The sequence below is a fragment of the Tupaia chinensis genome, unplaced genomic scaffold (assembly GCF_000334495.1).
Source record: "Tupaia chinensis unplaced genomic scaffold, TupChi_1.0 Scaffold000049_1, whole genome shotgun sequence".
Classification (NCBI taxonomy): Eukaryota; Metazoa; Chordata; class Mammalia; order Scandentia; family Tupaiidae; genus Tupaia; species Tupaia belangeri.
Window position 1 is genome coordinate 107,704 of NW_006159507.1, and position 14,893 is coordinate 122,596.

The 14,893-nt window shown below is 49.3% G+C and overlaps 1 protein-coding gene across 2 annotated transcripts in view; it reads left to right on the forward strand.

Moving 5' to 3' along the window:
• The window catches only part of SALL4 (spalt like transcription factor 4), a 21,800-nt gene extending 14,249 nt beyond the window's left edge, over positions 1 to 7,551 (forward strand). The window contains exons 2-4 of one of the 2 annotated variants that reach the window (XM_006141257.3): positions 1 to 1,439; positions 2,277 to 2,557; positions 6,890 to 7,551. The exon at positions 1 to 1,439 is cut by the window's left edge and continues 913 nt beyond it. In XM_006141257.3, coding sequence (XP_006141319.1) covers positions 1 to 1,439; positions 2,277 to 2,557; positions 6,890 to 7,309 — 2,140 coding nt within the window. In that variant the 3' untranslated portion in view covers positions 7,310 to 7,551. The remainder of the gene's footprint in view (positions 1,440 to 2,276; positions 2,558 to 6,889) is intronic. The other variant, XM_006141258.3, reaches the window with a different exon arrangement.
• Positions 7,552 to 14,893: the final 7,342 nt, after the last annotated feature.

The following is a 14,893-nucleotide window of genomic DNA, read 5'->3' on the forward strand; positions in this document are numbered from 1 at the left end:
GCTCTTCCCGAGTCCTTTCAACACAGTGGCATTAGACCCATCCAAGAAAGGGAAGGGGAAGCCACCCAACATCTCCGCAGTGGACGCCAAGCCCAAAGACGAGGCCGTCCTCTACAAGCACAAGTGTAAGTACTGTAACAAGGTGTTTGGGACCGATAGCTCCCTGCAGATCCACCTGCGCTCGCACACCGGAGAGAGGCCCTTCCTGTGCTCCGTCTGTGGGCATCGCTTCACCACCAAGGGCAACCTGAAGGTGCACTTCCATCGCCACCCCCAGGTGAAAGCCAACCCCCGGCTGTTTGCAGAGTTCCAGGACAAGATGGCAGCAGGCAATGGCGTCCCCTGCGCCCTCTCTGTGCCTGTCCCTGTAGATGAATCAAGTCTCTCTTTAGACAGCAAGCCTGTCCTTGTAACAGGGATTCCCCCTCTAGGGCTACCTCAAAATCTCTCTTCGGGGACTAACCCCAAGGACCTCATGGGGGGGCCATCACCCAGTGATCTGCAGTCTGGGTCTTCTGCAGAGGGTGAGGGTGGAACCACACTACCCGGGGTGGGACCAAGCCAGAGTTCCCCAAGGGTTGGTGGCTTCCAAGGGAGTGGGACCCCTGAGCCGGGGTCAGAGACCCTGAAGTTGCAGCAGCTGGTGGAGAACATTGACAAGGCCACCACCGACCCCAATGAATGTCTCATTTGCCACCGCATCTTGAGCTGCCAAAGCTCCCTGAAGATGCATTACCGTACCCACACCGGAGAGAGGCCGTTCCAGTGCAAGGTCTGTGGCCGAGCCTTCTCCACCAAAGGCAACCTGAAGACACACCTCGGGGTTCACCGAACCAGTGCGTCCGTGAAGACGCAGCACTCGTGCCCCATCTGCCAGAAGAAGTTCACCAATGCCGTCTTGCTGCAGCAGCACATCCGCATGCACATGGGCGGCCAGATCCCCAACACACCCCTGCCGGAGAGTCCCTGTGACTTCGCGGGGGCGGAGCCCATAGTCGTCGGTGAGAGTAGCGTTGCTGGAACCCTCTGCCAGGAGGACATTGAGAGCATCGATGTGGACGAGATGGGCTCCCAGGACATCCCCAGCAGCACTGGGAAGGTCCTCACTCCTCTTGCCAGCGTCCACTCAGCCTCACCTACCCTGGGGTTCTCTGTGGTGGGGTCTCTGGATGTCCCTGGGAAAGCGGGCCCTGCCCCTTTCGGCTTGCAGCGGCAGAGCAGCCGAGAAAACGGCTCAGTGGAGAGCGATGGGCTGACTAACGACTCATGCTCGCTGATGGGAGACCAGGAGTACCAGAGCCGAAGTCCCGACACTATGGACACCGCGTCCCTCCAGGCACTCTCCCCGGCCAATAGCCAAGCAGAAAGCATCAAGTCCAAGTCTCCCGATGCTGGGGGCAGAGCAGAGAGCTCCGAGAACGGCCGGCCCGAGATGGAAGGTGATAGAGCTTTGGATTTAACTTCTATCCATTTTGGGCTCAAGGTCACCAAAAAGAACCCCGGGTTGAACTCTGCAGATGGAGAGTAAGGCCTGAAGCAGCTCCTCTCTCCGTAGGCGCTTAGCCTTTCTGAGTTTGGGGGTGGAGGGAGACACTAATGACCCTTTGTCCACACAGCAAACAGGCTTTCATTTACGGGGTTCCTGCACCTTGGGTATGGACAGCATCTTTTTGTGCTGCTTTTCATTTTTGCTTTTGAGTCCAGTGGGGGCCTAAGGGTGCTGGTGAGTGCAGTAGAAGTGTGTGTGAGGGGCCCTGAGTAAGCCGCGGTTCTGGATTCTGAGTTCTCCTGAGTGTGATGTTCCTGAATTAAGTCACTCTTGGGGGAGAAAAAGACGAATCCATTTTAAATGTCCGTAAGTTGTGGGGTCCTTGTTGATGTCCCTAGTGGTAAAATAAGGGAACCGCTACCTTGTAGACTAAAAGATGGTGTCTGGGCATATTTTAATTTTTTATGTAGAGATTTCACCATTCAGGCGCTTTGGTGCTGCCCATGCCTTGATGCCAACCAAAGTACTGGGGCGTTTGAAAAGTGACGGCGTGTTTTTCTATGCGAAAGTGCATCATGACTTAAGCGACGCCAGGTGTTTGAGTCTTTCTTCTGTGTGTGGATACGGGATTCAGAGGGAGCTGCTTTTGGGGTGTCCATTTCCTGTAGCCGTCTCCAGGCTCTCAAGCTGTTGGGCAATGGCTGTGAAGGCCCTGGTTGGAGGAATGAAGTGTGTTGGATGATAAAAGTTTTGCGATTTTTTTTTTTTTCCCCCATCCACGTACTAGGTCGGGGTGGTCTCCCATCCACGTTTATCCGAACTCAGCCTGCATATATTAAAGTGGAAGTTCCTGGGACATTTGGGGGACCCTCAGCCATGTCCTCCGGCATGACACCCTTGCTAACGGCCCAGCCACGGCGACAGGCCAAGCAACACGGCTGCACGCGGTGCGGGAAGAACTTCTCCTCAGCCAGCGCGCTGCAGATCCATGAGCGCACGCACACAGGAGAGAAGCCCTTCGTGTGCAACATCTGTGGGCGGGCCTTCACCACCAAAGGCAACCTGAAGGTGAGTGCCCAGGCTTTCGGCGGGGTGTGGTAGCGGGGCGACTGCTGCTGAGCGTCTCTCATGGGTGTGCTCCGTGATGAATTATCCTATTAAGATTAAATGGGGTGGGGACCAGCAGTTGGTGTAATGGCTACATGGCTGGACTCCCATGTAGTCAACCGTGGTTCAAGTCCTGGACTGGTGGCTTAAACTCACACAGGGCACGTGTGCGTGCATGCGTGCCCAAGATCCCTAGAGGAGAGTGAAGGAGAAGGGATTTAAACAAACATTAAATGGAGTGTGTGTGTGTGGGGGGGTTCAGCCATGGCCTGGTGGTTAAAGGAGCTGAATCCCATGTGGCCCACTTAGAAAACGTACTACATGCGGCCAGTAGGTGGCATGGTGAAGGCACTGGACTCCCACATGGCCAACTGTGGTTTGAGTCCTGAACCCGATGGCTTGAAAATCACACTGGACACATGTATGTACATGTCTAAAATCCCAGGATGTACATGCCTAAAATCCCAGGAGGAGAATGGAAGAGAAGGAATTGCAGTGTGGTCTTCCTTCGGGAGGGTGATTTCTCACTTTCACACACAAAAACCTTTCAAAAAAACCCAAAAAAACAAAAAAACACACCAAGTGTGTGTGTGTGTGCCCCATGTCCTGAGAGAAGGTGGAAGGGGAAGAGTACGGATGGCAGCTAGTCCGTTCCTCTTGGGGAGGGTGCCTTTTCCTTTTCCCTCTTTCTTAGAAGCACATGTGCTTTCTGGCAAAATTTAAAAAAAAAAAAAGAAAGAAAGAAAAAACTAAATGAGGGCAGGGCAGCAGGTGCCATGGTGGTTGAGGTGCTGGACTTTGTTCGAGTCCTGGACCTGGAGGCTTGCTTTCTCACTTCCCTCCCTCCCTTTCTGGTGAATGTGTGTGCCCTATAGCAAATTGTAAAGTAAAACATAACATTGGGGCCAGCAGGTGTCATGGGGGTTGGGGCACTGAACTCGCACATGGCCAACATGGTTTGAGGCACAGACCCAGCAGCTTGAAGCTCAGGTGGGCACGAGTGCCCCAAATCCGAAGGGGAGAATGGGAAGAAGGACTTGGAGCATGGCTAACCCCCCACAGGTGGTGAGAACTCACTTTCTCTTTCTCTCTTTCTCTGTCTCTCTCGGGTGAGGCATGTGCCCTGTAGCAAAAGAAAAAAGACTAAATGGGGAGTCTGCCCTGTTGCCTAGTGGTTAAGGGAGCCTGATCCCCCACAGCCAACCGCACTTGGAATCCTTGCCCTAAGGGCCTTAGAAACACCCTGTGCGTGGGCCCATGTGCTGCCTGGGATTGTGGGGCAGCCAGCTCCACGGGGCTGCTTTCTCCCTCTCCATCTGTGTTTCTCTTTCTGTCTAGGACACATGCCTCTTGGCTATTTTTTTAAAAGAATTATTTAACTTTATTCATTTATTTATTTCAATTTGACTGTTGAGGGGCTGGGTGAGATAGCAAGCCACCAGGTCCAGGACTCCAACCGTGGTTGGCCAAGTGGGAGTCCAGCACCCTTAACCATCACACCACCGGCCTCTTCCGTATATTTCCTCGTATCTCAGCATCTCAGGCTGGGATGCCGCTTCCAGTGAATGGAATAAAAGCCCTGTGTGTACTGGTATCGGCTTTTTCTCATCCTACTGGCTCCTAAAGCAATGGTCCGTATACAGATGCTGCTGCCAGGCAGCCAGCTGCGGTTTACTGCGGTCTCCTATTTCTTAGTAAGTTGATAGGTAGTTTTCCCTTCTGTGTTTGGGAGCCCATTGGAATGACAAGCTAACTTCTAAGGATGTCAGGAAAGAGGAAGAGAAAATGCCCGAGAAACCCTGTGCAAACCACAGAGTTGCAAAGAAGCTGGAAACAGATCTGAAAACTTGAAAGCCAGGCCGGGAGAATGGCTGAGGGAGGTACCAGGTAGAGGAGTAGGACATGGGGCTCTTCACCAGAGACCTCACCTCGCCTGCCACCTAGAGAAGTAACATCCCCGCTAGCTCAGCCTTCTGTGGCCTTCCCAGCAAGGCTGGTTTTCTCTGTAGTCGTGATTCTTGTTGCTGTGTTCAAGGGGACTTCGAAGATTCATAAAAGGTGGAATTAATGAGTAAGTTTATTTTCATTTAAAAAAAAGTTCAGGCACAGGTTTTTCATAAAAGCATTTTCTATAAGCCTTTTTTCTTTTTAAAAATTTTGTCAGAGGGGGACTACTAGATGGCATAATGGCTATGTCGCTGGACTCGCATGTGGCTAATGATAGGGACCACAGTTCGAGTCCCAGACCCAGTGGTTTAAATTCACACCGGGCATGTGTGCATGCGTGCCCAAGATCCCGAGGGGAGAATGGGGGAGAAGGGACTGCAGAGTGGCCATCCCCCCTGGGGGGTGATTTCTCGCTTTCCGTCTGTTTCTCCGTCTTTCTGGTGAGCGCATGTGCCCTATAGCAAAAAACCTCTTCAAAAAAGAAATTATTGTCAGAGGGCTTGTGTCCCCAGAATAGGAACAATATGAAAGAGGGAAAATGAGAAAGCCCGCCACCCACCCCAGCTCCCCACTCAGTAGATGGCTACACTGCAATCCCTTTGCCATTTCTCCTCGCGATTTTGGGCATATGCACACATGTGCTCAGTGTATTTTTCATGTTGCTGAGTTTGGGACCCAAACCACAGTTCTCAAACTGGGATCCAGTCGCCTTAAGCACTGTGCCATCAGCTGATCCTTCATAAGCTTTTTGAAAGCCTCTCTTAGTTAGATTTCAGGTCCAGCTGGGCAGTCTGTTTCATTGTAAAAGGTACTTAGTTTTTCATTAAATTTTGTTATAAGGTACATGTGTTCCCTGAAGAGAGAGAGTGGGAGAATTCTCCTTTGAAGATTTTGGGCACTCATGCATATTTTGCCCAGCATGTTTTTCAAGCCACCAGGTCTAGGACTTGAACCCTGTAGTTGGCCATGTGGGAGCCAGCCTCCTTTTAACCACCACACTACCTGGTTGGCCCCCAAATTACTTTTCCCCTTCTTATTCATGACAGCTTATATGAACACACATGAGAGTTAAGAGAGAGAGAGAAAGGGGTGAGCACCCTCCTCGTGCTAGAAACCCTTTTCTTCAGTCCTCCAGTCAAATACCAGACATTCATGAGTCCTCGGCATGTTTCAAGCTGACCAAACCAGGGATTTGAACCGTGGTCACCATGTGGGATCTGGCTTCTCTCTCTCTCTCTCTCTTTTTTTTTTTTAAGAGAAGTTTTTGCTATAGGGCGTGCGTGATTGCCAAAAAGACAGAGATAGATGGAAAGCGAGAAATAACCCCTCAGGGGGATGGCCATGAGGTTCGGGACTTGAACCACAGTTGACTACACGGGAGTCTGGCGACATAGGCATTATGCCAACTGCTGGTCCCAGGGATCTGGCTTCTCTTGAGCAGTATATTATCACTGCACCACAGATCTGGCCCCCCAGAATTACTTTTTTATTTTTATGTTGCTGAGGGGTGCATGTACTTGCCGGAGACAGACAGAGAAAGAGAAAGTGGGGAAGTACCTACCCTTCAGGGAGAATGACCACCCTGCAATCTCTTCTCTTCTTGGGGTTTTGGGCACACATGCACCCAGAGTGTTTTTCTCCATTTCTTTTATAAAGAATTATTTTTAAAACTTATTATTAGTTTAATTCACCAGAGAAAAAGAGAAAGTGAGAAAGCAAGCTGCTAGGCCTGGGACTTGAAGCCCATTCAGCCATGTGGGAGTCCAGTGCCGTAACCACTATGCAACCTGCTGGCCCCACCTAGAATATTTTTCAAGCCAGTGGATTTGGGACTTAAACCACACAGTTGGCCATGTGAGATCCAGCTGCATTAACTGCTATGTCCTCAGCCTGCCCCCCAAAATTACCTTTCTATTCAAATGATGATGGAATCACAGTGATGAGAATTGTAGAGGTTTCCTGTATTTTTACCTGAGTTTTCCCCAATTGTTGCATTTTGCACAACTAGTGTAATAGTATAGTTGGGCTAGCAACAGTGGTCTGATGTACTTCGGTTACACACACGTTCCCATTTACTTGTACAGAGGTATGTGTACTCAAAAGTCTCCATCCTAGCACTTGTGAGTGGTAGAGATCCCAGATCGCTCTAGGTCAGACTAATGCAGCATCTGGTCTGTTTCCCCTTTCCACGACACTGCACACCTGGGATTTTAGTCTATGGACTCTTAATCCCTAAATGTAGTCTGGTGATGCACTGTTTGGGTAGAGCCCTACTCACACGCAGACTGATTTGGGCTGCCCTCCGTTCTCTGTGTTGATGGAACCCTCTCTATCCTGTCCCCAAAGGTCCACTACATGACCCACGGGACCAGCAACAACTCGGCCCGCCGTGGTAGGAAGCTGGCCATCGAGAACACCATGGCACTGTTAGGTTCAGATGGAAAGAGAGTGTCGGAGATGTTCCCCAAGGAAATCCTGGCCCCTTCGGTGAACGTGGACCCTGTCGTGTGGAACCAGTACACCAGCATGCTCCACGGCGGGCTGGCCCTGAAGACCAACGCCATCTCCGTCATCCAGGGCAGCGGGATTCCCACGCTGCCAGTTTCCCTGGGGGCCAGCTCCGTGGCGAATAACTCCACGGTCTCCAAGATGGATGGTTCTCATCCGGGCATCGGTGCCGAAGTGGAAAAACCGGGGGCTTCTGAGGGTGTTCCCAAGCACCAGTTCCCTCACTTCCTGGAGGAGAACAAGATTGCCGTCAGCTGAGCTGCAGGAGAGCTGGCAAAGGAGGGATGCTGCAGAGGGCGGGCGCGAGGGCTGGCGTGTCTGCTTGTTCTGCTCTCCCCCTTCTCCTCCGGTCTTCTGTATTCTTCCCGATATGCAGGGGGTGTTTACGGTTGTGACCTCAACCTCAGGCAGTCTTACAATCATGATTGCTGCTTTGCAAAAAAGAAAGGAAACAACAAAAAAAAAGAAAAATCAGAAAAAGGAAAAATACATACCCACACATAAACTACACCCTTCCTTCCCTCCTTCCCTCCTTCCTTCCTCTCTTTTTATTTGGAAAGAAGCGGGTCTTGCAGAGTAACTTTGTTACTTGCTACAGACTGTACACAGAAATTTTTTTTATAGCCTAAAGTGACTGTTTCCAAAGACTCACCTGTTTCAGGTGGAACGGACGGAACGGAACTGAAACACGGGAAAGACAACTGCTTAGCCCAGCGGGGGAGGGGCGATGTCCACTTCCACGGCGACCGTATGCGGGTAAAGGGACAAGGTCTGTCATCTATTTCGGGACCTCTTTTTATCCCTCCCTGCCCTGTGCTCATCTTTTTATTTTTCATTTTTGAATGTACTTTAAATAACAACAGAAAACTGAGGTGTAGAGGGAGGAAATTCTTCCAGCCTTAGAACCTTAGGTAGGATGCCCTCCATGGACGCTCGTCCTCAGGGAGCCAAGTGCGTGTGCTGCTGATTTAAACACAGTTCCGCGGGAGCCCCACGAGTGCCCATTCCTGCCCACGCTTCCCAGATGCCTCCGTCACCTGAGCGTGGGGATTCTTGGGTGATGTCCTGTGGGTTCGCCAGTGCCTACTCCATGTCAGGAACTGAGTTTTCATTCTTGAGAACGGACTCATCAGAGGGCGCGTTTCCTATGACAGGTTCACAGGCTTGTCTGTTTCAGTTTCCTTGGTGCGACCTATGCCAAGTCATCAAGTTTTGTTGTTGTTGTTTTTTTCCTTGAGTATTGCATGAAGGCTACGAAGTTGGAACAGGCGAGTCCTGGGTGTGAAAGCTTTAATTTATCTACCTCATGTATTTTTTATTTTTGTAGCCTTCAGCCTGTTTTACTATTTGAAGACCGCTGAAGTATTCCCAGGCCCCGTCTTAAAGAGCTGATATATGGATGGGAACAGCTAGATGTTTAAGATAATTTTGTGATTTTTTTTTTGTTTGTTTGTTTCTCTTTGTATACATAAGAATAATGAGCCAACGATGAAATGTTGCTCTCATAGTTTAACAAGGAAAGAGAAAGACCCTAACTTCCGGGTGGAGAAGTCTTTCTGGGAAGGCCCTTAGTGAAATGTCGATCAAGACTGTTACCCAAAGTTTTGTCTTTAGTTGTGCTCCTGACTTGAGGATCCAAAACATTTGTTTTGCCAAGTTGTGCCTTTCCTTCAGGAATTGTAAGTGGACACAATAATAGTAACTGTTTACACTGTGAAGCGGATATTGTTACAGAGAACACACCAGTGGCTTTCTCGCTGTTGACCCACGTTGCCTTTGTGAATGTATGACCTACGGAGAAACCCCTGTAGTTGTACCTGCTGATGCTGTCTGTCTGGAAAATAAATTTGGAATGGTTTTTTGTTTTTCCCATCAGGTGTGTATATTATTTTTCTCTGGTACTTTCTGCCCTAAACCTGTGGGTTTCTACTTCACAATCATTTTCAGTTCTACTTCCTAGACTCAAAGATGCACCTCTGGTAATACCATTTTTGACCCATTTAAACTCAACTCTTACCTGCTGGTTGGCGACTTATTGGGTGGGTGGGGGGAGTAAAACTTTCTGTAGCCTGATCTCATTCTGGGGAGTGTTTGCTTGTGACCAGAGAAGTTTTCATGCCTTCGATTACGCCGCATTTCGATCCTAACCTGGTGCAAGTCACTGGGCACAGTATTTCTTTTCCTTTTTTTTTTTTAAATTTGCTGTAGGGTACATACACTTATGGAAGAGAGAGTGAGAAATCACCTCTCCAGGGAGGTGGCCATGCCACAATCCGTTACCCATTCTCCTCTCGGGATTTTGGGCGTGCATGCACACGTGCCCGGCGTGTCAAGCTACTGGGTACAGGAATTGAACTGCACGATTGGCCATGTGGGATCCAGTGCCTTAACCACCATGCCACCAGCTGGCTATTTATTATCTACCATCTCGGCTGCTTAGGAAAAAATAGCTGAGCTGGGAAGGAAAACGGGGACTTTGGGAGATGAACAGGCTCAGGAGAGCTGCTGTGTAGCATTTGCACCCATGGTCAGAAGTAATGTGCTATGGGCTTAGAAATGTGTTAGAGGGGAAGATTTGGGGACCAGCAGATGGCCACGCCCCAGTCCCTTCTCTATTTTCATGATATTGGGCACGTATGCACATGAGCCTGGTGTGAGTTTCAGGTCTGGGTCTGGGACTCAAACTGCTGTCGACCATGTGGGAGTCCAGCAAAGTAACCATTACACCATCTGCTGGTCCCAATATCAACTCAGTTTTATGTCTTTCTAGATATTTAATTTCTTTTAGAGATTTTTGCTATAGGGGGTGTGTTCTTGCCAGACCGACAGAAAGCGAGAAATCACCTCCTGGGGGGATGACCATGCTGCATTCCCTTCTCTTCTATTCTCTTGGGATTTGGGGCATGCGTGCACACACATACCTCCAGTGTGAGTTTAAACCACCAGGTCTGTGACTCAAACTAGTTGACAATGTGGGAGTCCAGTGATGTAACAGGTGATTATTTGCCTTTGCATTTTTCAAGTTTTCATCTGTAATTTTTTTGGAGAGGTTTTTTGCTATAGGGCGCATGCGCTTGCCAGAAAGAGAGACAGAAAGTGAGAAATCACTCCCCGGGGGGATGGGCACACCTCAATCCCTTTCTCCTCTCAGGATCTTGGGCACACACGCACATGCGCCTGGCATGAGTTTAAGCCACCAGGTCTGAGACTTGAACCATGGTCGACTACATGGGAGTCTAGCGACATAGCCATTACGCTAACTGCTGGTCCCTCCTCGGTGCATTTTTACAGAGAACATACTTGGGGGGGGGGGTCCACTGGGACAATTTATTTGTATGTATCTTTTATATCCTTAAGAACCTCAGGATTTTCCCTTTTGTGTGCTTGTATCTTGTTTTTCTTTCCTACAAGTGAGAGAGACATGGCCAATTAGGAAGAGTATTCTTAAAAGTCAGTGTAGGGGGCCGGCAGGTGGCATGGTGGTTAAAGGTGCTGGATTCCCACGTGGCCAAGCCTGGTTCAAGTCCTGGACCTGATGACTTGCTTTCTCGCTTTCCCTTTCTCTCTCTGTTCAAATTAAATAATAAATGGAATAATTATTTTAAAAATATGTCAGTGCAATAGGACCAGCAGATTGTGTAATGGTTATGTCACTGGACTCCCACATAGTTGACAGGAGTTTGAGTTCTAGATCCCACAGCTTAAAACAATGGGTGCCATGCATGAGTGCCCAAAATCCCTAGAGGAGAATGGAGAAGGAATTGCAGTGTGGCCATCTCTCCTGGGGAGTGATTTCTGGTTTTCTGTCTGTCTCTAAGGCAAGCGCACATACCCTATAGCAAACAAACAAACAAACAAAACACCTCAAAAATAATCACCTGTCTTGGGGGCCAGCAGGTGGCGTGGTGGTTAGGGGCACTGAACTCCCACATGGTCAACTGGTTTTGAGTCCCAGACCTGACAGCTTTGTCACTTTCTTTGTTTCTCTCACTATGTTCCTCTCTGGTCAAATTAAAATAAAATTAATAATAATTAAAAAAAAATCATCTGTCTTCTCTTTCATATGAAACTTTTTCTGCCTTTGGGGACCACTAAGGGGTTCTTTGGTCTTCAGAACTTTATTACAAAAGTGATACGTGTTGGCCTAGTCTTGTGGCTTGGTTGTTAAGGCAGCTGGATCCTAAGGGCCAGCCAAGCCGGACAGATCCTGGCCCAGGCAGCTTTAAAGACACATCAGGTGGGGCCAGCAGGTAGTGTGGTGTGGTTGGGGGTGCTGGACTGCTACATAATCAACTGTGGTTCAAGTCCCAGACTGGGCATTGCTTTCTCACTTTCTCTCTCTGTCCCTCTCTGGTCAAATTAAAATGAAGTTGAGTAAAATAATTTTTTTTTTTTTTGAGAGGTTTTTGCTATAGGGTGCGTGTGCTCACCAGAGAGAGACAGAGAGACAGAGAGAAATCACCCCCCCCCAGGGGGGATGGCCATGCCGCAATCCCTTCTCTGTTCTCTCGGGATCTTGGGCATGCACGCACATGGGCCCGGCGTGAGTTTTAAGCCACCGGGTCCAAGACTTGAACTGTGGTCGACTACGTGGGAGTCCAGCGACATAGCCATTATTGCTAACTGCTGGTCTCAAGTAAAATAATTTTTTTTTTTTTTGGAGAGGTTTTTTCACTATAGGGCGCATGCACTCGCCAGACAGACAGAGACATAGAGACAGAAAGCGAGAAATCATCCCCCCCAGGGGTGATGGTCATGCCACAATCCCTTCTCCATTCTTCTCTCAGGATCTTGGGCATGCACGCACGCGCGCCCGGCGTGAGTTTTAAGCCACTGGGTCCAGGATGCAAACCGCGGTCAACTACGTGGGAGTCCAGCGACATAGCCATTATGCTAACTGCTGGTCCCCTCAAGTAAAATAATTCTTAAGAAAACAAACCAGGTGAATGTGTGTGTGTGGCCCAAATCCCAACAGGTTGGAAATAGGGAATAGGGATTGCAGTGTCACCGAGCTCCACTTGGGGGCGTGCTACCTCCCTCTCTTATCTGGTGAGCACTTATGCTATTTGGAAGAACAAAAACAAAACATTAGAGGAAAAAGAGTATCAAAAAATTTTTTAAAAAGAAATATACATCTACTTGAATGTACCACACTAATGTAGAATGTTGATAGAGACTTCGCCAAGGCTGGGGAAAGGTAGGTTTGTATAAGGGATATATGGTATGCTATAGTTTCCTCGAGTTTTCTCTATTTCAAAAACTAGAGGCCAGGGGACCAGCAGGTGGCATGGTGGTTAAGACGCTGGGCACTCCCACATGGCTGACCACGGTTTGAATCCTGGACCTGGTAGCTAGCTTTCTCACTTTCTCTTTCTGTGTGTCTCTCTCTGGTCAAATTAAAATCAATGAATGAATAAATAATTCTTAAAAATATTAGAGGCCAGTATTTGGTGCGGTTAAAGCGTTGGACTCCCACATGATCAACCATGGTTTGAGTCGTGAACCTGGTGACTTAAAAATCACACTGGGCACATGTACGTATGTGCCCCAAATCCCAAGAGAATGGAGAAGGGATTGTGGTGTGACCATCCCCCAGGAGGTGATTTCTCACTTTCTCTTTGTCTCCAGTGAGCAGTGCTCTATGGCAAAAAGAATCTAACAACAAAACAAAAAAACAAAACTGAAGTCTATTCGCTAAGTCTTATTTGTTTTTTTAGTTAGCTATAGGGCACACAAGCTCGCCAGATTCAGAGAAGTAAAGTGGGAAAGCACGTCCCAGACGGATGGCCACGCTGCAGTCCATTCTCTTTTGGGACTTGAGGCTGGCCTGCACATGCACCTGATGTGTTTCTCAAGCCTCTGGGTCTAGGACTCAAACCACACCGTCAGCCGTGTAGGATCCAGCTGCGTCAACCAACGCACCACTGACTGGCTTTTAAATTATATTTGAAAAAATCCACCTAGAATAATTTTTTTTTTCCCCAAAGACAACCATTGATCATAGGATGGTGTTCATTCTTTTATTAGTTGCCGGGGGGCGGGGGGTGGGGGGGCGCGCTGTGATAATCAACTGCGTGGGATGCTTCCTCTGTTTGCAGGCCTTCCTAATTTCTATGTTACATGGCACAATCCTTCCGCAGTCTTACCAGGGCTTATCAGTATCCTCATTTTACAGATGAGGAAACTGGGGCCCTGCAAGTTTGTAACCTGCTTCAGTCTCCACAGCTGGAGAAGGTGGATGTGGTGGAGGCCCTGGGAGGGGGCAGCTTTCTTTGTTACTCCACACTTTAGTAAATGGGGCATAGTGTAAGGAGAGTGGCCATAGGAGGTTTCCACATGGACTCCAGGGAGCTTGAAGGTGCTGGAATTAGGAATAGTTAGTGCCTAGAAGTGTCGTCATAATGCGCCCACATGGCCACAGGAAGCCATTGTTCCTGCTTTTTGGGGTATGAAAGACCAGGCCTCAGGGCCAACTGGTGGCATGGTGGTGAAGGTGTCTAGATCCCACATGGAAAACTATGCCCCAGACCCAATGATTTAAAACGTGCCAGGCATATGTGTGTGCATGCCCCAAATACCAAGAGAATGGATTGTGGTGTGGCCATGTTCCTGGGGGTTGCTTTCTTATTCTCTCTGGTAAGCACACCGCATAGCAAAAACTAAACAGACAAAAACAGGCCTTCAAGCTCAACCTTATTTCTTGCTAACCATGTGGCTCTGTGCAGGCCGCTTGGCTTCATTTCCTCACTGCAAAATGGGTTTGATATTTAGACCTTGCTGGCAGGGCTGTTGGGAGATTACATGTGCATTTTCATGCATATTTTAGGTGTTTGAGAGAAGCGATAGCTAATGTTTATTAAAAACCAGCCGCATGGGGTGCTGTTTCCTCGGTATTACCTGGTTCCCTGTATGGTAGTGGAGTAGAGAAGGTTTGGGGCTTGAGAGGGGATGCCTAAGAGAGCAGCTGGGAGAGGGTGGGGTCTCCTCTGAGGCTGAAATTGGTGTCAGTGTTGACGCTTTGTCCACTCAACAAGCATTTGTTGGGTGCTGTGTGCCAGCCATGGGTTAAGCACCATTTGAGGTCTGCGTAGGGAAGAGCAGGACACCACCCCCGCCAGGTCTGTGGGCAGAGGGCTGCTACTTCCCCTCCCAAGGGGCAGCGCAGCAGCTTCTGATGAGATTCTTTCTTTGGGACATGAGAGAAGGCACACTTCTCAGTTGGGGATCCTCCTTGCTCGTCTTCCTGTGCCCAGAGACCCAGACCCTGGGATATTTGGTGACTCTGCCATATATTGTAGCAAACATGTATTAGAAGGCACTCACACCCAGCATGAATTATCATTAGGTCTCACTGACTGAGGACTGAGGGTGGGGCACATGTTCAAGCCCAGGAAGGGCTGGAGGAGCAAGTGTGAGCATGGAGACCTGTAGGTCAGGGTGAAGGAGTCTGGATGAATGAGGGGTGTGTGTCTGCCAGCAACTGTGAATTCCAGGAGTCCAGATGGAAAGGGAGGGTGAGGATGGGCAAGGAGGGCTGACCAGCAGGTCTGAAAACCGAGGGGGGCAGGCCCGCTGAGGTCTAAGATGCGGGATGTATGGATGACCGGCGTCAAGGGGTTGTCTGTGGCAGGGTGTGTATGCACGTTTGTGTGCTTGTGAAGTGGCGGGTGGGGGAGTGTGGAGGACTGTGATCGTGTCAGTGGGGGTTGAGCGTGGCAATGTGTGTGAATGTATTGGTGAAAGCGAGCAAGCACTAGATGAATGACATGGGGTGAGTGTGGCAGGGTGTGCGTGTGATTGTGAGTGTTGGATGTTGGGGGTTGGCTGCAAGGTGCGCGCGCG